The sequence below is a fragment of the Ochotona princeps genome, chromosome 5, assembly GCF_030435755.1.
Source record: "Ochotona princeps isolate mOchPri1 chromosome 5, mOchPri1.hap1, whole genome shotgun sequence".
Taxonomy (NCBI): Eukaryota; Metazoa; Chordata; class Mammalia; order Lagomorpha; family Ochotonidae; genus Ochotona; species Ochotona princeps.
In genome coordinates this window covers 67251336-67277568 of record NC_080836.1, presented here as the reverse complement: position 1 = coordinate 67277568, position 26233 = coordinate 67251336, and the positions used below count along the sequence as shown (strand labels likewise).

At 42.5% G+C, this 26233-nt stretch overlaps 1 protein-coding gene across 1 annotated transcript; it reads right to left on the bottom strand.

Annotated features, from left to right (window-relative positions):
• Positions 1-25883, bottom strand: INPP1 (inositol polyphosphate-1-phosphatase). Its single transcript, XM_004577289.4, has 6 exons — positions 25527-25883; positions 9578-9855; positions 6859-6919; positions 4627-4827; positions 3633-3807; positions 1-586 (listed from the first exon to the last, which is right to left on the bottom strand). Exons 2-6 carry the CDS (start codon positions 9779-9781, stop codon positions 28-30), a joined length of 1200 nt encoding a protein of 399 aa, XP_004577346.2. The 5' UTR covers positions 9782-9855; positions 25527-25883; the 3' UTR covers positions 1-27.
• Between the last annotated feature and the right edge of the window lie 350 nt (positions 25884-26233).

Here is a 26233-nt window from a genome sequence, read left to right as displayed (position 1 = left end):
GCAGTGGGCGCTGAGGTCAGCTTCTGGCTACGTCTGTGTCCTCAGAGGCTCCAGGTTAGGGATAAGGAGGCTGAGGAAGGCCTCCAGTCGCTTCCTGCATCTGTACGCGATCAGTCCTCCCCGGTTGGCCCAGCGATCCACCCCAGTGGCACCTTCGTTTTCCATGTGGTACAGCAATTGTGGCAAATCTAGCCCTGTTTCTGGATTTCTTTCTAGGCATTCTTTCAAGTCTACCATTCCCCCGCCCATGGCCCTCAGTATGGCATGGGCCGCACAGGAGTCCCACTTGAACGTGGTGTCTTCTGAGAAGATGTAAACGTCAACAAGGCCTTGGACGACACACAGGCTCTTGTAACCCGCTCCGGCAGCTCGGAAGATGCTGTTCCCACACACGCGGGCCAATGCTGCTTTGATGCTCTCCTTTTCACTGGTGCTGATGATGGCTGAGAAAGGGCGGGAGGTGCCCACCTCGGAGCTGCTGCTGTCCTCCTGTGTGCCCCTGCTGTTTCCTTTAGAGATGCCAGGCTGGAGGGAATGGATGTTGGTCCCCATGTAAGAAAGGCCCCAGTAGCACCGTCCTTTCCACCTGTGGAAGACAATCGGTTCAGTCAGTGGAGGTGATTATCACATTCACTTTGTATTACACCTGTTGCTTTCAGACGATGAATGACAAAAGAATTCAGTGTGAGGTCATGAGTTTTCATGCTCCAAAGCCTGGAAACAGATTGAGTAGCTCGTTCATTCCTCAAAGTTACTCACAGACCCACAGCTGCCTGCGTGTTGCAGTATGACTAGAATGCTCTCAATGTCACTGCATTATGGAATCAGTCACAGACATTAAAATATCTGTGGGATTTCCATCCTCCAGAAATATGGCAAAATGTCACATCTGCTATTTTTTTAAAGATTTATTTATTTTTATTGCAAAGTCACATATACAGAGAAGAGAGACAGAGAGAATGATCTTCTGTCCAATGACTCACTCCCCATGTGACCACAATGGTCGGAGCTGAGCCAATCCAAAGCCAAGAGCCAGGAGCTTCTTCCGGGTCTTGCATGTGAGTGCAGGGTCCCAAGGCTTTGGGCCGTCCTCGACTGCTTTCCCCAGGCCACAAGCAGGGAGCTGGGTGGGAAGTGGGGCTGGTGGGATTAGAACAGGCACCCATATGGGACCCTGGCATGTTCAAGGTGAAGACTCTAGCCACTAGGCCACCGCACTAGACCCCTCATCCACTTTTAACATTTAAATTTTAATAGGAAAAAAAATAAACAGGTAAATAGTATTTCTCCCAACTACTGATCTTTACATTCCTTATATATAAAAAAGCTTTTCTTAATTGGTCACTTTTGTATTCTGTTATTCATTACTTTGATTTTTTAACACCAAGACAGATGAGCTTGTGATTTTTGTTGCACATTCCATTTGTCAATGCTTACCTTGTGACCTATGCCAGGTAGCTATTTGCAGATGAAGAAATGGCAATTTAGTTCAAGTAAGTAACTTGCTGAAGCCAATCTTGCTAATCAGTGGTGGCAGAATCCACTTTCAAATCCAAGCAGTCTCCTACAAGAATCTGGGACAGTAACTATTGTGTTTACCACATCTATTTCTGGGACATGATTCTGTCTGCACATTTTCTAATTATCAAATGCCAGAAACATATTTTTGGTTGGGCAGGAGTATAGAAAAAGTTATCAACTTTCCAGAGGAGACTATTCATGACTATTCAAGAATTCAAACTGGTTGCTGAGACAATAAGGTGTGTAACCATAAAATAAGTGGGAAATAGAACTTATTTCAAATTTTTAAAAAACTGAAGTTGTGGGACCTCGTGCAATGGCCTAATGGCTAAATGCACCAGGATCCTGTATGGGCACTGGTTCATGTCCCAGCAGCCCTGCTTTCCATCCAGCTCCCTGCTTGTGGCCTGGGAAACAGTCAAGGACAGCCCAAAGCCTTCAAACCCTGCACCCATGTGGGAGATCCAGAGGAAGCTCCTGGCTTCGGATCACCCCCAGCCGTTGCAGCCACTTGGGAAGTGAACTAGCAGATGGAATATTTTTTCTCTGTAAATCTGCCTTTCAATAGAAATAAATAAAACTTTAAAAGAAACTTGAAGTTGTTTCTCCTACTTGGCCTCTGCCATGCCCTAGAGTCAAGGCCAAAGCATAGGCCATGGATCCAAGTCAAGAGCACCCTGACATCCCCTAGACTCTGTGCAGGAGTCCAAGGAGAGAATGAGACGGGGAGGCAGAAGGGCAATGTGTGCTGACTGCACGTAGGAGGCGAGACATCCCATAGGCAGGTGTTAATCTTGGTCATCCCTACCCATCTTTTCACTGGATAATATAAACTCTGTCTTGAATTTCTGCTAAAATTACACACTTCAGTTAGCTATATGTACAAGGGAGCTTCAAAAAGTTCATTGATTGAGGGCCCAGCACCATGGACTAGCAGCTGAAGTCCTTGCCTTGAACGCGCTGGGATCCCATATGGGCACAGGTTCTAATCCTGCCAGCCCCACTTCCCATCCAGCTCCCTGCTTGTGGCCTGGGAAAGCAGTGGAGGACGGACCAAAGCTTTGGGACCCTGTACCCGTGTGGGAGACCTGGAGGAAGCTCCTGGCTTCGGATTGGCTCAGCACTGGCCATTGTGTTTACTTGGGGAGTGAATCATCGGATGGAAAATCTTCTTCTCTGTCTCTCTTCCTCTCTGTATATCTGACTTTGCAATAAAAACAAATCTTTTTTAAAAAAAAGTTCATGGATTGGGGCATAGGGGGTTAAGCTGCTGCCTACAAGGACACAATTCCTTATGGGTACTGGTTCCTGTTCTAGCTGTTTCACTTCCCATCCAACCTCCTGCTAATACTCCTGGGAAAGCAGAGCAAGATGTCCCAAGTTCTCGGGCCCCTGCATCCACATGAGAGACCTGAGTGAAGCTCTGGCTTCTGCCTAGCCCAGCCCTCTCCTTTGTGGCCACTTGGAAAGGCAATCAGTGAATGAAAGATTCTCTCTCTCATGCATTCTCTGTAATGGAGCCTTTCAAATAAATAAGTTGGTTTTTTTAAAGTTCAAGGATAAACGGAATTTACTTTTGTGCCAAAAAGTTACAGTCTATATAGTTTTTTTTCAGAAGACATATTTTTCATGAACTTTGGAGACCTCATGGTATATGTGAATTTTAAACTTTTTTACACCAAATTTTCATAAACATTTTCAAACATCATTTTCGTAAGTAAATGATGGTTATCTTATTTCAAAAACTTTACAGGGCAGTGTCACCACTATTGTATTAATCTGGATGTGAATGGATATCAGGACCAGAGTTTTAGATGGTTTTAGACATTAGGCGTGCTGTATCCCCAATGCAAACTCATGATATCTCCAGGATAGTATCCCTTTTAATGTTTCTACCAGCATTCCCTTCACCTTGAATGAGACGATACCAAATCCAGGACTGGAAAAAGAAAGAATTTTAGTTCTAACATACAGCCTTTTAGTGAAAGCATCCCAAAGTAACTAACTCAAGTCATAAGAATATCACTTAGAAGGATAAACCTGAAAATAAGCAAAGCTGAGGTCATGAATTGTAAAAAACCATAAAAAACCATAAAATGTTTGTATTTTACCTGAGAGTATTTGGGTCTTGTGACACAAAAGGCTGATTGATGACTCCCATCAGAGGCACCCCTGTCTGTTTGTCATAGACACCGATTAAAATAGTGACGCACTGAAGGCCAGAGGGAAAGATTCCTTGATTGGGTTGAATGTCAGTAGAACCTTTAATATACTGATAAGTTGAATCTGAAAAATGAAGCAAATGTATTGAATTCAGATGAAGATTCAGAAGATTATGATGAATAATCATGAATAATCATGAATAATCATGAATAATGTCCCCTATCATTTCCCTCTTCCAATAATTTGGTTATCAATCAGGTGTTACTTTAGATGTCACTTACTAGTTAATTGAGCTTTTGAATATCAGTTTTTGCTATGGATGTTTTGGATTTTCTTGACAGTATGAAAACTCTTAAAGGGAGAGAATGTGTCCATAGCATTTAGCACATAAGTACCACTTATCACACATCATTTACATTTGGGGACTAGTAACTAAATTTTAGAACTGTTCCAGTCAGATGACCAGTACAAGGTCAGATGGAAAATTTTCCTTCCAGGAATTACTTTTTAATTATTATTAAATCCCTCAAGTTAGAAGGCAGAGATAGTGGTACAAAAGGAGAAATATCAGTGGTGCCAAGAATGGGGTTTTAACTTAATAGGATATTGATTAAGCAATAAGTTCATTTTTGGGCAAAAAAATTTGAAATGCCTGCTGGTTTTTTTTCCATAATATGCACCTGGGTCTCCTGGCTCCTGACTTTGGGTTGGCCCAGACTTAGTCATTACTAATATTTGGGGAGTGAGCTAATGGGCGAAAGATTTCCCTCTCTCTCTCTCTCTGGAATTCTACCTTTCAAATAAATTTTTAAACAGCTTTTTCTAACTTCTGGGGAAATTAAACTATATTCTCAGTTTGCATTTTTCCAAGCTCCCCTGACTCCCCCCCGCCCCCCCGCCAAATGCAATAAGAACAAACACTTGAAGCCCTCCTGTAATTACCTATGGGATCTACCCAAATCCCCAGAGTGTCCTGTGGAATGCTGATTTCTGTTGAATCCAGAGTTGGATCAGAAAAGACCACATCCTGATGAACAACTTTGGCTAATGCTTCAGATGCCAGCTGGTTACCATTCAGCACCTTGCCAAGCAGCTCTGCCGTCTCTTCCTTGGTGGAACACAGCCTCACAGTAATCTTTTCCCCTAGAGCAAAGACAAACTAAGAGCTATTATATTTCCATAGTTTCCACGGAGGAAGTATCTTGGCAAGGGTGGGGTAGCAAAGACTGTATCCCTGGGTTTGAGGTGCATCACAGAGCCATTCTGGCCAACTGCCAGAATCACCTGGGGGCTTCAGCAAGTCACTGATGTCGCTCGTGACCTTGATCTGAATAGTTTGCGGTTTAGGAATCAAAAGACTATCTCCCCACATCTTCAAGGACATAAATTTCAATGCAACTGAAGGGAACTCATAGACAAGTAAAAAACTCATGAACCCCCTGATAATCATCTATATGCTTTTGGCCTTTTAGCTCTGTTCCGAGAGTAAATGTTACTGAAATACAAGTTTTATCAGTTCACTGAATGTGCTCCTGCTTCCTTCCATGGCACTGCTTTTGATGTCATATTGTGCTAAATCACAGAAGACAAAGTAGATGAATCTGTAAGCAGTGTGAGCAAAGCTGCTTCCCATGTGAAGGCAGAAGCCACCCAGTCCAGGTGCTTCCCCAGCACTTTGCACGTGCTGCTTCCACCCTTGGTGAATCTGGCTCCCAGTGTCACTCTGAACGGAGGGAGGGAAAAGGCTGCTAAACCAGGCAAGTTCATTGCAGCAAGACGTGACAGCAATGGAAAAATAAACACAGAAAAATCTCTTAGGAACTAAGGAAACAATGCACTTTGGGGCTGTTTCATGTATTGTCAAATACCCCTAGCTACTCTGTCAGTTCCAAGGACCAGCACCTCTGCCTTCTGGGAGCTTGTGAGAAATTCAGAGCCCTGGGCCCCGTCCAGACCTGCTGAATATTAATAAAATCCCAAGAGGTTGAGTAAAGTTTGTGCAGCACAGTAAGTCGGAGGCTGCTATGAAGTGACTTACAATTAGCAAGAACCATGAAGGTGACTTTTTAAGTACTAGGAAACATTCACCTAAATTTCATCAAAGCTAAATCTGAATTAATCTGTTTGGGAAATTGTAATGCTAATGATTGTTATTTGCTAGTTTGGTTTCTGGAATGCTTCTGGATTGTTCACAGGAGAATATTATATCACTTCCATCCTTTAAAAACAACCAGTGCATGCCACTGCACTCACCGGCAATGCCCATCCCTTCCTGTGATTGGGCCCTGTGCTCACACCCTCACCCATAATCCCACCTCTGTCCCGCCACACACTTCTCAACAAGCAGGAGAATGGATGTACCCTGCTTTGTTGTCCCTGTAATTCTAGATAAATCAAGTGTTAAAATAACTAGGAAATAGCAAAACAGAGGATTTAAAATGCAACAGGAGTTATTTTTACAAGTCATAAGTTTAAATGAGATCTCTAATTCTCTCTTACCAACTGCTAAGTGGATCTGAATAAACAGCCATGAGGGTGAAAACATTTTCAGAGTAAATCCAGAGTTTTTTTTTCTTAGAAAATATTTTTTTAGGTATTTAATGTGTTGTCACATGAAAGATGTTGAAGTTCACTATTTTAATCTCTTAAACCATTAAATAAGTCCAGCAAATTGAAAAATGTTTCCCTGCAATTAAAGATTGGGATATTTTCCTTGATACTCACAGCAACAGAATATGCAAGCCCATCAAAACAGAATCAAGCTTACGGGATATCAAGTAAATGGGACTTAAAATATGATCCCAAAGGGAACTTTTAAGACATGAGACCCAGAGATGTTATGAGGAAATTCACTTGAGTGTTTCCGAGCCAAAGCATCCTATCAAGTCTTAGCAAGGTTCATGGACTCTTCAAGGGAAGATATGCATGTCCCTGGGGCATGGATTACTTCCATTAGATTCCCAACTTTCCTAAGGGTTAATTGTAAATTACATAAATGCTAAATTATCCTAAGATAAATGACACAATATTCTGAGGCAAAGATGGGATGAAACCTAACATTCAAGTATATTATGTTGCTTTCAAACATTCATTTAGCTCACAGTATGGTAAGCTGGCTGCTAGAATACTACATGCTAATGAGTTACAAAAACACATGAAGATTCTTATACTTACCCAAATCATTAGTAAACTCGTTGGATTCTTCTCCAAAAATATTTTTTTCTAATCCTGGAAACTGGATGATTCAGAATTGACAAAAGAACAAAACAACAAAAATCCAGACATGTAAATTCTGAATAGATTTCCATTTTATATTTCAAATGAAATAGTATAATCAGAGTTGAAATTCAAAATTTTCAATCTTTTATCCCTAAGTCAGCTTAGTTTTCTAATACTTTGCTACTCCTTTGCCTCTCCAGAGACTCCCAACCCAGGTAGATATTTAGTCATCTTGTTTCATTTGCAGAAGTGCTTCTAGAAACTCCCTTCTTCACTATAAGAGTCATAGAACTAGAAGGCTTGTCAAGGAGAAACGTTAACCATTGCTCCTAAAAAATATTGACCAAGTTCCTAACAGCAGTAGTTGACACTGGATGGTTAGAAATTAGAAAGCAACATTAGATTTTATTTTCATTTTTCTGTGTGTTTCTGCCCCGTTGGAGGGATCGTTAGCTTTTAGACTGGGAAGGTGATTAGGGAAAAGGGAAATTTTATTGACTAAGAAGTCCCGCATCAATACAGAGTGAATAAATGAAGTCTACAAAGAGTCTTCTTTCTGTGTATGATCGGGAAGCTTTTTGATTCATTTTGATTGTGGTTCTGAGTGGAGAGAATTTTTCTCAAAATACGTGCCCTAGTTATGATACACACATGATGTTCTCTGGGAACAAAAACAAGGAAATGCTTCAAATTCTTGAACTCAGTCATTTGTGGATGGCCGGTAGTTTTATTTTTTTACAAAAACACATTTATTTATTTATTTATTCAAAAGGCAAAGTGGGAAAGTGGAGAGAGTGAGGGAGAGAGACACACACATACACTCTCTCTATATCTCTCGCTCTCTCTTCTATCTGCTACTTCACTTCCCAAATGGTGCTACAACAGCCAGGTGTGGGTTGGTTATGGGGACTCCATGCTGGTCTCCCAAATTAGTGACAAGGGTGAGGTACTTCAACCATCTCCCACTGCTTTCCGAGGTTCAGGAGCAGGAAGCTAGGCTGGAAGTGAAGCACCTGGGACTTGAGCCAGTACTCTGGAAAAGGATGTCAGCATCGCAGACAGCAGCTTAACCAGATATGCCATATTAGTGGCTCCCAAGTAGTTTTAACAGTGCCTTACAAGCATTTGTTATTCGCCCCCTGCCACCCACCTGCTGGATACTACAAGCCAAAAAGAGCTGGCAACCAGCCCATTCATCACAGCCCGAAGCTTGATTTCCATGAGGCTATGGGACAGAAGGGTCATAAGATACAAGTATTTTGTATCTCCAAAATGGAATAGTATTTGTTCATAAGTCCTGGTATTTACTTCATGAATGAATAATTGCCTGAATTTGCTCGCATGTTCTGGGGCAAACATTAGTCAGTAAAAAAAAAAAAAAAAAAAAATTAAAAAAAAAATACAATACAGATCTAATCCAATTAATCACTCCTTGCACCCAACTATCTTGATTAGTAACAAACAAAAATAAAGTTACTTCACTTGGCTTACTGCAGCCAGATATCATAGGGCATGAAAAATATATAGTTTGTAGAAATTTCATTAAATTGTTTTTTTCTCCTGCCTGTTGTCAAAATGTTGGTTAAATGATTCTAAATGATACTCATTATCTTGAAGATAACGAGAAAGTACTAGAAACAATTCTAGTATTTTATAGTGTGTCAGAGTTCTATCTTCCAAAATCAAAACAAATATAATTTATAAATGTAAGAAGCAATGTAGTATTGTAAAGAACAGAGACTCTGAGGCAGTGTGCATGTGCTAAAAGCTGGCTTTGTCATCTACTAGCTGTGTAACTTTAGGATGTCACTGAATCTTTGTTCCCCTTTTCTTTCACTCGTTGCTTTGGAATAATAGTTCTTACCACACGGTTGCCATAAAGATTACATAATATACTTAAGCCCTTAGAACCTAGCACACAGTAAGTCTTTGAAAGTGTTTACTACTATTGTTACTGCTATTAAGGAAGAGTTTGTTTCTTCCAGTCAATTCAAGCAAGAGGCCTAGAATTACAGTCACAATTAAGTATAAATATTTTCCTGTGAGAATAAGAAGAGACTTTAAGTATCCAGATACAATCTCATCATTGAGGCAAACATTAAATGGTTCAATCCAAAAGGTGATACTTAATGTATCAAAGCTTAAACACACACACACACACACACACACACACACACACACACACACACTGTAAAGCAGAGTGCCCTCAGTTCTATTGAGATAAATTTTATGGATCATGTATACATACACAGAGAAGATAAATGATCTAACAACATTTAGCGAAACATAACGGTGACTTGCTCTAGTGATGGGATAAAATGGGTTCTTCATTTGTTTTTTAGTTTTCCAGGGAACATGTATTATTTATTAAGAAAAAATGTATTAGTAAATAAAAGCTCCTTATAACAGATTCTTTAGCTGTTAAAATGGCAAGTAATTTGTATGTGCTTATTCGCTTTTCTGTGCTGCACAGATTTTCTGCAAGAAAATATTTTATTAATGCTGTAATCAAAACAAGAGGAAGAAAAGAAAAAGCCTGTGATGTTTATTTGAAGTCAGGGTGCCAGCAGTCTGAAGATGATCGTGGAATATAGGGTGGCAATGCTAGACAAGGGGGGACGAAAAATCACAGAGGCAAATGTTTGGCAAATGCCTAGGCTGTGACCTTTTTTACCTTGTTCTCCATATTCTGCTTAATAACTTCCTGTACCAGTACATCAGCAAGGGTCTTGAAGTCCACGGTGAACTTCTTGTTCCTTTCACCCTCTTTCTTTTCCTCGATCAGCAGCTGAAACAGGGCTTCCTGCTGCCTGCATGCCCGGGCGATGTTGGCTGCCTTCTCGGAGACACGGAGCAGCTCCTGAAGGATCTCCGACATTTCTCAGCTGTGCTTTTCAGTTGCAACTGCTAGTGGAAACAGCACTGCCCCCGGGGATGTCAGCTGGGGAAGTACTAGAATGAGAAGCAGAAAGTAGTACAGAGGGTGATGTCAGGGCGTCTCCAGTCTGGCTCTCAACCCGGTCATTCACATTATAAACCCCTGAAAACAAGTGGATGACGTTAATTCCAAGTCCTTGTAATGACCTTAGGATGCACTGCATCACTTCTGGGGCAACTTGCTGAAGTGCCATTAAATAAAATTTGTATGAGACCATACATTTGAACTGAGTAACCCACAGTGGGTCCTACAAACCTGAGCAACAGATTAATTGCAGTCGCTGAGCTGGGGCTGATTCCAGAAGGCCTTGTATTCAATTAACTAATTATACTTCAAACACTTGAAGCTGTAACTAGTGCACTGGTTGACGAGGCTTTAGCTAGCTGTCCCCTATGCTGCACTTCCATTTTGCCCACAAATTCTGATCATGCTGTTGAGTGACATTCTCGGAACCTGGTCATGCCTAATTCATCAATCAGTTTTTGTTTTTGCTTAAGTAAACTCATTTTTATTTAATCAATTGAAACACTTTTCCTTTGAACAGAACCAAATGCCAGACTAGTATGCAATGTTGTGTCCAGCAAGAGCGAGGCTGATCTGGAGCCAGGAGCACAAGGCATCACTCAGCCAAATTCACCACCCACAGCCAAGAAGACAGGCACCACCATCTGTGCTAATCTTCTCCCAGGTAAAAGCAATACAACGAGGTGAGACTATTCGGTCACCTGTTGGGACTTGCAAAGTTCTGGCCTCTGCGTATGCTATGCTGTCATCCCTTGGAATATCTGCTGATCTGTTTTGCAGTTCTCACTTTGCAGTATTATCTACTTCTTATCTATCCAAGGCTGAGTAATTCTTGTCTCCTGCAGAATTATTCTGAGGACAAGCAGAGCTGTTTGACAGTAAAGGAAACTGGAAGCTAAAGAGATTAAGTAACTTCTTGAGGGTTACGCAAGGCTAAACCGCAGGGCTCCGAATTGGCCATCCACCAAAGCCTGGTATCTTTATTATCAGCATCAACAACTCATGAAAAGACTTCCTCAATGGACTCTAGGAAGCTGAGAATTAATTCAGCTATGAAGATGCCGATGTAGTGAATAGTGGATGATCACGGTTGCTTTGTCTTAAATAAGTGTGCTACAAAATATGTTAAGGTCAATCACGGTGAAGGAAAGTGCCGAGCCTTTGTTTTAGTGAAAGGAAAGTGAGTAAAACAGCCAGACGCCCTCTATTGTTATTAGCGAGTGTTTTGACGTCAGGCTTCCTTCTGGGAGGAGGTGGGGGAGAAACAGCTGTCTACGTTCTGCTTATGCATTGCAAGCAAGCAGCCTTCCAGAGGGCAATTTCACAGAGATGGATCTGGAGCCCTAAAGATGCTTTTGTTAAACTACTTTTTCACAAGAAAGAATAATATTATTTATAAAGACAGAAAGTTGGAAGATGTAAAATAGAGTAATATGCAGTCAGGAAAATACTTCCGAAGAATATGGAAATATGTTAATGCTAAGGGGGAAAATGGAATATGAGGTTATGTTACCAGTTTGTGCTTTGAAAGGGACTAGCAGGTGATGATTTAATTGTAGTTAATGCTGCATAGTGGAACTCAAGATGACTGAGCTTATCTTTAGAATTTTCAAATACTCTGCAATAAATATGTTTTAGAAGAAGTGACATGTCAAAATATCTTAGGATAATGAAGCAATCAGAATTCCTTAAACTCCTTGACATAACTGTCCAACGAAAACAGAACTAATGTGTGAACACACAAAGCTTTTGAGTAGCAGAAAGAATGGAGCTAAAATGTCAACAAAAATACCTGCTCACTTGAATATCTTGTTCAAGAGTGACTATGTCTGAAAACTTCACTTTGGTTGACTTTAACATGAATAGTTAAGAAAAGTAGTTACATTCATAAAGCTGAGGCATTTTGATTTAGAATAATTTGCCATGAACGCCAAATTACAAGCTGTGTATAACAGAATTGAATATATATTACAATGCTACATGAGCTCCAGGTGGAACTTGCTCTGTTTATCCTCATGATCCCAGCACCTCTTCAGCTTTGTCCCTTTCTCCAGAGCCCTTCCTTTCTAGAACAGTCTCACACAGCCAACAAACAAGACCTCTGAATCATTTGGCACAGCTAACCTCCAACTTCTGGCTGAACAGACGATGGGGCCCAATCACCACTCTGTTTCTCTGCAGTGTGCTTTCTTAATCTGTCCCCATAAGTATCTTCTCAGCTCAGTTCACACAGCCCAGCCATCACCTGAGCGAGCCCTGGGAAGTTCATCCTCACTTTCAGTGACCCAATCTAGGGAGAAATGGAGGGAGCCAGGAACTCCATCCAGCTCTCCCACAGGGACAGCAGACACCCAGTTACTTGGACCATCACAGCTGCCTCCCAGCTGATCTGCATTAGCAGGAAGTAGGGACCAGGAGCCAGAGCTGAAAAGCTCAAAGCTAGGCATCTGATATGGGCTACAGGCATAACTGGTATCTGAACTGTTAGGTAAAACACTTGTCTTTCAGATATTTTTTATTTTTTAAAGATTTATTTTTTTATTGGAAAGTCAGACATACAGACAGAAGAGAGACAGAGGAAGATCTTCATCCAGTGATTCACTCCCCAAGCGCTGCAACAGCTGGAGCTGAGCTGATCCAAAGCCAGGAGCCCAGGCTTCCTCTGGGTCTTCTATGTGGGTGCAGAGTCCCAAGGCTTTGGGCCGTCCTCAACTGCTTTCTCAGGCCACAAGCAGGGAGCTGGATGGGAAGCAGGGTCATGGGGATTAGAACTGGCACCCATATGGGATCCCAGCGCATGCAAGGTGAGGACTTTTAGCCACTAGGCCACCACGCTGGACCCCAGATATTTTTTAAAAGCAAATTTACACACTTACTCACCTTGCATACTCATTATGCCCCTCATACAGGGCAGTTGGCCCATGGTGGTAGGGATCTCGGTAGAATCATGTGAGGCCAAGGGCTTTGCTATCAGTTACTCGTGTGCAGAGAAAAGCCAATGTTAGTTACATTTAAGCATCGTACTCTAAATGAGAAAGTGTGACAGACTTGCAATGAGTATGCAAAGACATTTCCTGCAGTAGCCTTGACAACAGAAGAAATGTCTTTGGCTTAGTATTTCTCAATGGCTGCTCTGAATCCCAATCAACCAGTGTCCTAGTAAAAAAACAAATTCCCGGGCTTCTCCCCTATACTCCACACAGTGAGAGTCTCTGGCAATGAGGTCCAGACATCTGTTATTTTCATCATATTCTGGATGCTTCTGAACATGGAGACTTAACAGCTACTGTTCCCCAGGATTCTCTCCTTGACCACCATGTTGGTAATTTCAAAGGTAGCTGGCTCTTAGTGGCAGCTAGCTTGACGGAACTATGTAAATACAATAGCTTGCTCCACTTATCTGTATGTTAACTCAATTCTCACACAACCTTAGGAAGTAGGCACTATTCTCCATTACATAAGTGAAGAAACTGAGGCACAAGGTTTTGAAGTAATTTTCCCAGAAATCACATAGCTAGGAAATAGTGGAACAAGATTCAAGTCCAGGCAAGCTGTCAGACACCTATGTTATAAAGAAGTACTGTAAGCAATGAAATTTTCTCATAAACTCTTCATTGTTAAGGGAAGAAACAAGCACTTATCAGTTAATAACCATAAACACATTTTTATTGCAAGGCACATGATTCAGCAAAAAGCAAACACACACCTAGCCAGGACTGACTGTTACTAGCTTGATCATTATAAATCAGCATTTAACTGGCATTTAATTTCCTTTTTGCTCTTGGGAAAAACCTCTTCTTCAGCAGATCCTCAGCCGCACTCTGAAGTGTCCTGCTTGGTAGTAAACACTTAGCCATCATGTTCCTTGAACTTCTCTCTTAACCACCTACCAGATCATCACTAGGTGGCAAGGGGAACATGACAGGAAAGGGTGGTAGAATTTGTTAAGTATTCTCATACTCATGTCTACCATCAGGTCATTTATTACCTCCTCTGAGCCTCTCTCATCACCTGTAATAAGACGTTAATACAGAGCACTGATGTGACAAATCAAATGGTCCCTCTGAATGGGTACCTGGCACAGAGCCTTACACATAGCAGGTAAGATGACAACTATGACTGCTCAATAGAAAGCCAGTATATGTCTTTACTGTGAAGGGGTTGGCAAGTTTATATAGGTCACCGAAATCTTTTCTGAAAAGCTACTAGGTCCATTAGATCCAAAAGCCTGGGAACTACTTGTCATTCTCTGAATGACCCAGAACAAAGTTCCTCTGTGTAGGCCAGAGCTGCTTGCTTTGGTTTCTGGCATCTGCCTGCAAACTGGGGCTGCTGGAGGCAGAGAGATGCCTCGGCTTCCTGGAAGGCCCCTGATGGCTGGCCAGTGGCGAGAATCTTTCGTACTGCCAGAAAATGCTGTAATGGATCCGGGGCCAGCAGAGTCCTCTGTTATGTGAAGAGTGGTGGTAGCAGAAGCTGGCCATACTTTTGTGGTCCTCAGCACACATGTGTGATGACAGAAATGAGGGCTGGTAGCAAAGCAGAACTGCTGGCTAATGAGCAGACAAGTGAACCAACACACTATGCTTGGCACCGCTTTCTGCTGAGAGATAACACAAGACTTTCACATAGCCCATTGTTTGGTTCATTGGTCATGGACTACATCTCACCACACCATCACCTCCTGAATTCAGCCTTTCCTTCATCCTCTGAGAAATGGCTGCTTGAAGCTATTGCACAGTGGTCCTACCTAATAGGACTGCTGAGGGGTGGGGTAGAGGGGTGAGCCCAGAGTCCATAAAGTCAATGGGTATGTCTCATCAAAGGATAGAGCTGTCCAGGAGTCTCACTAGATGGACAGAACTGAGGAGTGGCCAAAGCTCTGTGTAGGAGAAACAGACTCTCTGTCACCTCTGCTTATCACCCCACTTAGCGTTGCCTCGTGGAGGAGTTTAGAGAATGGATGCTGTCCTGGAAGAAGGGATATACAAAAAAAGAAATCAGGGGTGCCACTGGCTGAGCACCTTGCAGACAGCAACTTCCCCTGCTACACAGAGGCTCATCTGCCCACCTGGCTGCCCTCAGCAGAGGGAAGCTGAACTGCACATCTCAAAGGGCCTTGCAATATGACTTCTTGGCTCATGGGAAATTCAGTTATCCTTGCATTAGGGAAGCCTTGTTCAGCTCTCAGATAATTAACTAACAAACATTTCTTGGGATCCAATAAGTATTACAGTACAGAAGTGCCTGCAGGGTTGGTTGGTTGCTCTGGTATTACTTTAGTTTGATCTGAGTGATAACTACCCATGTTACTCTACAGGCTCTGGTTAAGCTAAGACTTCAGTAGCTGATTCCCCACTTTCTATCCATTTACTGCTTTGCTCTGGGGGGTCTCTCAGAACCAGTTCAGGTGCAAGAAAATAGAACAGTCAAGGATTTCCAAATGGCCAATACCCGGATGGAAAGATAGTTTGTCTTATGAGTAACCAGAAAGACACAACTGTAAACCTCAGTAAGATATCATTATATATCCAGTAGAATTGCCCAAATTAACCAGACTGGCAGTTTCAAGTTTTGGGTGAAGATATGCAGTTCTGCAGACTCTTACATGCTGCTGGCATTGAGTGAAACTGCCACAACTATTTTGGAAAACTATTAGTAGTTTGTTGAATACAAGTATAACCAATGGCCCAGCTTTGTAGACATATACTTGAGAGAAATTAATGCACTTTGGATTAAAGGATACACTTGAGAGTATTTATGAGCAGCATTATTTGTAAGAGTCTGACACTGGTAATAACCCAAATAAGCATCTGTAATAAAATGGAATAAATGTGGCATATTCACATAACAAAACAGTATACAGCTGTGAAAATGAGCAAGCTACTGCACTAGGTACCAGCCTGGACGCATCTCACAAAAGCACACTATCAAATGAAAAAGGCACCAAAGATCTACACCATGCAATAATTGTGAAACCGACCAAAACTAACAGGGTATTAGTTAGGTAACCATAATGGTGACCAGCATTGGAGAAGAAAAAGTGCCTAGTGGTGGGGCATGTCAGAGGCTTTCAGGGACTGGTAAAGTTTAGATGTGGTTGATGGCTTAGTTACAAGGTGCTTTGGTTGTAAACTCACTCAGAAGTTCCATATCTTTATGTATGTATGTACTTTTATCTTAATAAAGATAGGTTAAGAACAGCTGGGCACGATGGCCTAGTGACTGAATCCTTGCCTTGCATCTGCCGGGATCCCATATGGTTTCAGGTTTGTGTCTGGCCTGCTCTGTTTCCCATTCAGCTCCCTGTTTAAGGCAATGAAGAGCACTAGAGGAGGTCCCAAGGCTTTAGGACTCTGTACCTATGTGGGAAACCTGGAGGAGGCTCCTGGTTCCTGGTGTCAGATCAGCGTAGCTGTTGAAGCTACTTGGGGAGTAAGCCAGGGGATGGAAGATCTTTATCTCTTTCTCTCTGTATATCTGCCTTTTTAATAAAATAAATAAATAAATAAATAATAAATATCCCATTCTTAATAAATATAATAAATAAATAAATAAATAAATAAATAAATAATAAATATCCCATTTTTTAAATGGGATAAGGGAGGCCCAGCTCAGTAGCCTAGTGGCTAAAGTCCTTGCCTTGCACACACTGGGATCCCATGTGGGTGCCGGTTCTAATCCCAGGGCCCCACTTCCCATCCAGCTCCCTGCTTGTGGCCTGGGAAAGTAGTTGAGGACGACCCAAAGCCTTGGGATCCTGTATCCACATGAGAGACCCGGAAGAGACTCTGGGCTCCTGGCTTTGGATCAGCTCAGCTTCGGCTGTTGTGGTCACTTTGGGAGTGAATCATCAGACAGAAGATCTTCCTCTCTGTCTTTCCTTTGTATATCTGACTTTCCAATAAGAGTTAAAAATAAATCTTAAAAAAAAAATAAATTGAAAATTAAAAAATGGGATAAGGAAAAAAAAGCATGTGTGGAAGTTAGTTATAGTCAGCACAAGAGTTGGCAGCAGGAGCCATGCCTTCATCTCAGGCACTTGGGCCCTAGGTGCCTCTAAAAAGGCCAAATCCTTATTTTTTTGAAAGATTTATTTACTTTTATTACAAATTCAGATATACAGAGAGGAGGAGAGACAGAGAGGAAGACCTTCCGACTGATGCTTCATTCCCCAAGTGACCACAATGGCAGGTGCTGTACCGATCCAAAGGCAGGAGCCAGGAACTTCTTCCAGGTCTCCCACGTGGGTGCAGGGTCCCAAGGTGTTAGGCTATTTTCGACTGCTTTCCCAGGCCACAAGCAGGGAGCTGGATGGGAAGTGGAGCTGCCGGGATTAGAACTGGCAATCATATGGGATCCCGGTGCATTCAAAACAAGGGCTTTAGCCGCTAGGCCACCATGCTAGGCCCAAGGGCAACTCTTAATTCCAGCTCTCCAACGCAGGATTGGAGGTTTACTTATCTGTGCTGTGCTCGGCAGGAGATTGAATGTAGCCTGGTTTCTCACCACTCTTGAGCTTGCTTAGAGGTGTTCAATCAGTGTTGGCTGATGAATTTCCTTGGAGCTTTATAAATATAGAATCCATCCTTGTCATGCTGTTTATTGTACGGGGATTTTATCAGCATTACCCAGGTGCTGTTAAGCACATCGGCTCATATTTATTTACATAAAAGTCTACATATATTTTGTATTCTTTTACAAAACAAAGCACAGCTGTATCTGGGTAACTGGCAACTGAACCACATTTTTTGAATACCAAGTAGGAACTTTCTGAAATGATACTCATCTAGAGGTGACCCATCCTTGAACAAGATTAATTTAGTTAATTGAATCACCCAAAATAGTAAGTTTAATTTGATTTTGTTAGAAGACATTCAATATGGGATATGTAAATCTATTTAACCCTAATATTTCTTCTTCCTCCTCTCACCTTCAAATAGGGTTGCTAGTCTAATTCATCCTGAACTACACCAAAGATACTAATGGATCTCATTAATCACTAGTACTACCCAGAGCAGTAGGCCAGAAAGATGTCCCTTGTTCTAAAATATTGTTCTAGTAGCTTCTAAATGGGAGCTTGTACTAAAATACTGTTTTCAAAATCAGTAAATTTTTTTTAAAGATTTATTCAGTTTATTACAAAGTCAGATATACAGAGAGAAGGAGAGACAGAGAGGAAGATCTTCTGTCCGATGATTCACTCCCCAAGTGAGCTGCAACGGGCCGGTGCTGTGCCGATCCGAAGCCGGGAACCAGGAACTTCTTCCAGGTCTCCCACGCGGGTGCAGGGTCCCAAATCTCTGGGCCGTCCTCGACTGCTTTCCCAGGCCACACAGGGAGCTAGATGGGAAGCGGAGCTGCCGGGATTAGAACTGGTGCCCATATGGGATCCCGTGGCGTTCAAGGCGAGGACTTTAGCCGCTAGGCCACGCCGCCGGGGCCCAAAATCAGTAAATTTAAAAATTAATTGGGACACTTGTTAAAAAGGTGGAAGTGGGGGCTGGTGCAGTGCCATACTCCGCCTGTGGTGCTGGTATCCCATGTGGACATCAGTTAGAATACTGGCCACTCTACTTCTAATCCAGCTCCCATAATGGGAAGGCAGCAGAAGATGGCTCGAGTTCTCGGGCCCCCTGCATCCATGTGGGAGACCTATATAAAGCTCCTGCCTCCCAGCTTTGGACCGATGTGGCTCTGGTCGCTGTGGCCCTTTGGAGGAGATCCAGAGGATGAAGATCTCTTTACCTTTCTCTCTCTGTGATTCTGACTTTTAAGTAAACATAAATACATTTTAAGGACAACAAAAAGTTAGACTTTGGGCAGCTGACATTGTGATGCAGCAAGTTAATGTGTAGGCTATGATGCTAGCATCCCATGCTGGGTTCTGGTTGGAGTCCCTGCTGTTCCACTTCTGATCCAGCTCCCTGCTCGTGTGCCTGGGAACGCAGTGGAAGATGATCCAAGTGCTTGGACTCTTCCCACTCACACATGAGTCCTGGAATGGAGCTCCAGGTTCGCATTGCCATTAGGGGAGTAAATCAGAAGATGGAAGATCTCTCTGCATCTCTGTCTCTTAATCTCGCTCTATCTTCTCTTCTGCTTCTCCCCCATTTCTACAATTCTGCATTTCAAATAAACAAATCCTTCCCTTTTCAAAAATGTAGATTTTTTTTGACACTTGGAGAATACTAAAAAAAGGGGAAATTCTTTGGTTGACTCTCGTCTGAAAATTTAAGGAACAGGCTTATAATAGACTTTGTCCTTCATCAGTTACCTGTGAGCCTTCTTAGGCTAAAAGTCAATACCTTTTTAAAAAATTAATTTTATTTGCACGTGAAAGGCAGAGTCACACAAAGAGAAGCAGAGGCAGAGAGATCTTCTCTACACTAGTTCACTCCCCAATGCCCTCAACAGCTGGAGCTGAGCTTATCCGCAGCCAGGAGCCAGGAGCTTCTGGGTCTCCCACGTGGGTAGAGGGCCTAAGGACTTGAGCCATACTCTACTATCTTCTCAGGCCAAAAGTAGGGAACTGGATTGAAGTGGAGCCAGGACTCAAACCAGCACCCATATGGGATATCAGTGCTACAGGCAGAGGCTTTAGTCTATTAGTAAAGAATGCATATAGAAGCCTTCTGAGACTTTATTGGACAATTATGAAAATGTATTAGGAACACTTTTAAATGTGATAGTGACCTTTAACCCTCTTTCTATAGTGAGAGGCATTTTCTACATAGACCCTTTCTTTATTTAGATCTTTTTGGGGTTATGTTTTACCTCTATGTTGAAACTTTTGTGAGTTAAGAGGTGTTTTTAGAGAAACTGTGATATCACAAAAGAAAAAATGGAAAGAGTTAGAATATGAAAAATAAAAAACAATTTTAGTGTGCCTATCTTAGCGGTATAGGAATAAATCATCTTTAAAATGCAGAAAAAGAGACAAGGCATACCGACAGGAAGAATCTTTCCCAGTGGAATGTTATTTATAGTTTTGATCCTTGTTCATCAGAATGTAGAATCTTGCTCATCCTCAAGTCTATTTTGAATGTTGCCTTTGAAATGTAATGTTTCTCGATTATTAAGAAGGATTCCTAGGTCAAATTTATCTTTCCCTCTGAACTCTTACAGCACTAACTAGAGGCACTGATTTTAACACCTGGCTTTTATTGTCTATATAGAGCACTGGGTGGTATGGTATGAAGAGTTCTTTTTTAGGTCACAGGAGAACCAGTTCTTAGGCTTGGTTTGTCCTTAACTAACCAGGTATATAACCTTGACCTGCTGGTTTAAGGTCTCAGGGACTTGTTTTTCTTCATTTCTGTAAATATTTTAAAAAGATAAGGCAGAGATGTTGGAGTGGATAATTCATATGATATGATCGAGTTTCACATTCCTGCTGTGGGCTACTGTTGTGGTATAGCATGTCAAGTTGCCACTCAGGATGCCTGCATCCCATATTTGGGTGCCAGTTGGAGTCCAGGCCTACGAGGCTTCTGATCTAGCTGCCTTTTCATGTGCTTAGGCAGCAGAGAATGATGGCCCAGGTACTTGGGTGCCTGTGGCCCCTGTGGGAGACCCAGCCAGGCTTTGTTATTTCTGGGTTTGGCCTGGCCTTAGCCCTGGCTATTGCAACCATCTGGGAAGTGAACCACCAAATGAAAGATCTCATCCTCTCAGTGCCTTTTAAAAAATAATTTTTATTCCTGTTTTTTAAATCAACTTTTCTTATAAAAGGAGTATTACTCAGCCTTTAAAAGAAATGAAATTATGACACTATAACATGGATAAATCTTGAAGATCTTACACTAAGTAGAATCAACCAGAACAAATATTATATTCCATTACTCTGAAAAGTCAAACTCATACACAGTTAAGTTGAATGGTGATGTCCAGAGCTTGCAGGAAACAGTAGTAGGAGTTGCTGTTTGGTGAGGTGAGTTTTGTTCTCAGAGGATAATACAAATATAGAGAAAAGTGATAGTAACATCTGTACAACAATGTCACCGAAATGTATACTTGGGAATGATAAAAATGGTAATTTTGATATCATATCTATTTCAGCACAATGTTTAACTTTAAGTTAAAAAGTTACAGATCTCAAAAGCATTTGATATTTAATATCTATCTCGTAAGAGAAAAACAAGTGTATGTTGGTGGAATGGAAAAAATGTGGAGGTGGGGGAGAGTTACCAAGATTGGGTTGACAGAAGGGCTCTGAATGACTCATCCTGCAGTTGATTTTGCCCAGTAGTCACCCTGGGTCTTGTAACTTAAATTGCATGCTTCTATACCATCATTTGCGTATAGGCAGAGGGGCTAATGACACTCTGAGGAGGGGCTACAGCTCCCCACTGAGTCACTTTTGGGGCACCATTTTCTTTCTCCTGGGGCTCTGAGTGCCTCCCCACGACATCCAGCTGCAATTGTATAAACAGGCTGACTTTCATTCCATTAGAGATGAACATGTTAAAGGGACCTTCTTACACCAAAATTAATCTGTAAATGATTACTTACTACACAACTTTAGGATTATAGTAAAAAATATGATTTCAAAGGATTTTCTTGCAAAGATTTCTAGAAGATGTCTGCAATGGCAAATTTTTTGAGCTAAAATATATCCCCTGAATGTTACAGTGAAAAGCAGAAGTCTTAGGCAATATCATCTTAGGCGTATCATTTTGGCAGGCTGGACAGTGCGTATCTCTTGGTATTCTATTTACTCTTCCACTTTGTAGGAGCAAATATTTATTTTTTTACAGGTAGTCACCAAATGTTTAACAGAACAGTATGGAATACTGAATGTAACATTTGCCTTTTAAAGAACACAAACTGATAAAAGAATATTTATAGTAGCTTTATTCGAATGAAAAAGTTCAAAGTACTAACATGATACAAATGGCTCATTAAAGCCATACTAATATAAAAATATACTAAATGTCATGCATTCTGCCTGACTCTGCAGCCACAGTTAAACATCTGAGCTGGTTAATTTTTATTTTCTTGATCTGATTATTCATTCCCCATTTCATGAAGCTAATAAGCAGCCATACTTTAAACACAGAACTTTTATTATTCCCAGATCAAACTGTGATTATACATGATTATTGCAAATTCCCAGGAATTAACCAGAGTTTTGTGTGAACTTGGAAGATCAAATCCTCTTTTAAAAAGCTACTTAATAATGAAAAACGATGCATCACTTTAAGTTGTGTGCTCCTTAATATTAAAAGAGCATTGGTCTCACAGTTGTGAGAGTTGTGGGGAGGAAAGGAGGGAGGGCAAAGATTGGCTAACAGGTACTGAGTTATAATTAGTAGTACAATATCCTAGTGCTGTAGCAGCAATCAGGTGACACAAATAATGATAATGGAGAGAGAGAGAGAAAGAGAGAGTGTGTGTGTGCAGGCTGCCAGAGAGGATTTTGAATGCTTTCATCAAAAAGAAATGATAAATATTTGAGGGGGTAATTACGTTCATCCTGAATTGAACACTGCGTAATGTGCACATGTATGAAGGTATCATAGTGTTATCTGGTAAATATCTGTAACTGCCCAAAGACAATTAGAAGTAAAAAAAAGTTTAAAAACTCTCACAAAGCAAAGAATAGAGAACTTCCTCAACTTGATAAAGAAAGCCTACCAAAACAACCACCACAAAAATCCTCTTCTTCGGTCATTTAACTTCAACTTTTTTCATATGAATTCTAACTCTGTCTTTAAACTACTGGTTCATTAATTAGAGAGAGAGAGAGAGAGAAAGGCATGGAGCTTCCTTTTGTTGGATCACTGTCTTCTACTCACAGGAGCTGGGGTTGGACAGGGTTGAAGCCAGAGCCAGGGACTGCATCCAGGGCTCCCAAGTGGGCGACAGAGAACCAGCTACCTGAGTCGTCCTCTGCTACCGTCCCAGGGTGTACGTTAGCAGAAAGCTCAAGTGAGGAGTCAGAGTGGGATATACAACCCAGGCACTCTGATTATAACCTTCATTTCCATCGAGGTCAACATAGCACTGTCACACCCAAAAAAAGCACAAATTTCAGTATCTCAGTAAAGGTAGCAAGTATTTAAGTTAATTCAGACCTGGGCAATGATTTTACTAGATTTTAAGCATTTAGTAGACTAAAAGTAAGCAATTTCATGAAAAATAAAGAAAAGGAATGTAAAGAGAAGAAGAAAAAGGAAAACTAACTCTGACACATATCAGTATGGTAATAAATCTGATACATTATTCTATTGATACATAATGCTGTTTTGTTCATTGACTTGGTAAACAATATGTTTTATGACCAAAGAAAATCTTTTTTGGGTAAGATTTGAAAAATAATTTTAATAAATTATAAATTTTTAAAAATATAAATAAGCTATTCAAATTTGCATGTTTTTTAAATCTTTCATTTCTAAACACTTAGTGTATAGGAATCCTGTGAGGTTATGTTAGTTATTCATTCTTGCAATAATCATTTCCTGCTTGTGTTTCCCAAACTTCTCCATTTTTTCCTTTTGGTGTCTTTTTAAAATGTAATATTTGCTAATTTAAGTTTCTCCTTTCCCTTAGAAATTCAGGTTCAGAAATTCCCAAGTTGCAACCTCAGAAGCTTTCTTTTTTTTTATGAGATATGGTGAGAGGCAGAGACAGTGAGCTCCCAACAGTTAGCTCACTCCCCTGATGCCCACAGAACCAGGACACCAAAATCAAAAGCCAGAAACTCAAGCCAAGTCTCCATCGTAGGTGACAGAGGTTGAGCCATCACCGCTGCCTCCCAACCCCCACAGTTGAAGGAAGGTGAAGAATCTGGAATAAACCAGGTGCTATTTTGTGGGTCATGGGCATCCTAACTGGTGTATCAACTGGGGACCAAAGGCCTTCCCCTGGAAACCTTTAAAAACTGTTATTCTCCGCTATTGCCAGCCATCCTAGATGGTCTTAAAAACCGGACAAGTTTAGGAAACACCACACTTAGCATTGAGAGATACGAAGCAAAACTTGTAAATCTAAACTCTAAGCCAACCAAAAACATCAGTTTAATTTCATTACAAGATTCAAAGTGTTCTTCCAAAGACATTAATGAGGACTCATATCAGAAAATTTCTCACACAACATCCTCAGCTTTCAATCCGTTATTATTGATCATTTAGTTAACAATGATCTTTTAAGGAATTTCTATTTATTATTAAACATGGAAATACATATAGTGGAATCTTAATAACTTGTTTGGGGGCCTTTTATGTCAAAAAAGTTTTCTCTTTTTTATGTGTGTATTTTTTTTCACTCAAGAGACAGAGTGACAGAGAGTGTGGGGGGGTATCATATTTTGGGGAGGGTATCATATTTTTCTCTGTGGTTCCAAACCTGGATGTCTGCAAGGGCCAGGCCTGCTCTGGGACGAAGCAGGGGGCAGTGCAATCCTGGTCTCCCAAAGGGGTGGCGGGAAGCCAACCACTGCAGCATTATCACTGGGGTCTCCCAAAGTGGCTGGAGCCAGGATTCAAACGCAGGCACTCTTAATATGAGACCTTAACTGGTATCACCATCCAGGCTAAACAGTGGTCCCTCCTTTTCTTCAAGGCTGCCGCAAGTATGGCTCTAATTTAAATCTGTAATAAGAGCTTTACATAAAAGGGCATGAGTCGAAGCTGCAATGTCCAAGCAAGAGGTAGCCTATTCCAAAAGTTTGAAAATAAGTGGTAGCTTATTCTATGACGAAAGTAAAGTGCAATTTAGGCATTTTACGTAATCCTCTTCAAATGCATTCTAAAAATCCACGAACTTAAAGTTCTAAGCAAGAATGTAAACACCTGTTGAAACATGAACTCTCCCATTCCCTTTATTTCCGTGTATCTTCCTTATCCTAAAGGGTAAGGATGAGATGACCTTGCTTATCTACCAGGCAGTAGTAGTGCTTGAGCACATTTACAACATCAGACTGACACCATCAGCGCTGGTTTCAAAGTTCATTATCAAGGAAAAAAGGGCCAAAAAATGTTTTGTTCAACACACTGGATGCACTTGGGTAATCTGTCCACAGCACGGTTCCTTTGCAGTGAACACCACTACTCAGCGAGCAACGTCTGCTGACTCAACCCCCAAATTACCCTGAAGACGGGGAGCTCAGCCTGATAGGCACCATGGTGGCTTCCTTGAGTTTCTCCTGGGTGAACTACATAAGCCAGCGATTTTCTGCCACACATTTCGTGTCTTAACACTCTGCATGACTGTTTTGTAGTAAGGAAAATAATTTTCCCCCACCTAACCCTCAAGCCAACCGACTATGCACGTCTCACAAAACAACCTTTCAAAAATGCAGAGGGTCAGAAGCCTGGAGGACTGTGTCGTCCCCAGGAGTGGACTTGATACTCAGGCAGAACCCTGGGCAGCCGGCCTCAGCAGCGACCACGAAGCATCCCCTCGGGGCCCACGAGCAGGGGGAACTGGCTGGCTGCGCCATCTACCTGTGGAACCCCGACCCCAGCTCTGCACAGCGGGTGTCTGGGCTTCTTCCACCTAGCAATGCTGATCACTCTTGCTGCCACTCTCTTCCCGCCTCCCCTTTCCTTCGCGGTGGGCAGGGCAGGGCCAGGCCGGGGCCAGTTTGGCTGCCGGCACCGGGGATCTCCCAGGCCGGGGTCCGGCGGGGTCGGGCTCCAGGCCGGGATCCACTCACCTGGCGCGCGGAGAGGCGATGGCGCGCGCGCTGCTCAGGCAGCCGGGGACTCAGGCCCCGCGAGGCAGGGACTCATCCAAGGGGGACAGCGGCAGTCCTGCGCCGGGGATGCAGTGCCGGGGAGGAGGAGGAGGCTGCAGCTCTCCCTCGAGAAACGGAAGAGGCGGGGGAGGAGAGAGGGAGGAGGAAAGGACGCAGAGGGTGGGGGAGGCCGGGGCCGCGGGCGCGGGAGGCTCGGTGAGGCGCGCCAGGCGCCTGGCCGCCCGCAGGCAAGGGCAGGGAGGAGGCCGAGGTCACGGGAGGGCAAGGAGAAATCGGGCGTGTGGCGGCGGCCGCCGGGCTGGGTCTCGGATCGCCGCGCGGCCGCCTCTGGTCTTACCCACTGGGGGCGCGGCGTGGAGCGGCGCCGTGACGCCGCGAGGCATCCCACGGTCGCCCGAGCCAGCCGCCAACAACGTCACAGGGCCAGTGATTCAGAGGGGCGGCCCTCGAGGGGCAGGCCAGGGCAGTGGCAGCTCGCCCACAGGCGCCGTGTCTGATGTTTTGCTCCTAGCCGCCGCCCACAAACCCGCCTCCCCAAGTTTGCCTGTCTTCCTGCCCCACTTTCTCAGCGCTGTTTGGGGGCTTCTGTCTTTGACAGGCAGGAAAGTGGCTACGGTGCACTTCCTGCCCGGCCCATTGTTCTGATAGAAATGTCAAGGGTGCTG

What these genes read in the sequence shown, in the direction of transcription:
- INPP1 (XM_004577289.4), bottom strand. Translation starts at nt 9,781, where the DNA reads ATGTCGGAGATCCTTCAGGAGCTGCTCCGTGTCTCCGAGAAGGCAGCC. An exon ending in AGCAGAATATGGAGAACAAG is followed by an intron (nt 6,920 to 9,577) that starts GTAAAAAAGGTC and finishes TGAATCATCCAG; the next exon opens with TTTCCAGGATTAGAAAAAAA. An exon ending in CAAGACCCAAATACTCTCAG is followed by an intron (nt 587 to 3,632) that starts GTAAAATACAAA and finishes TGTCTTCCACAG; the next exon opens with GTGGAAAGGACGGTGCTACT.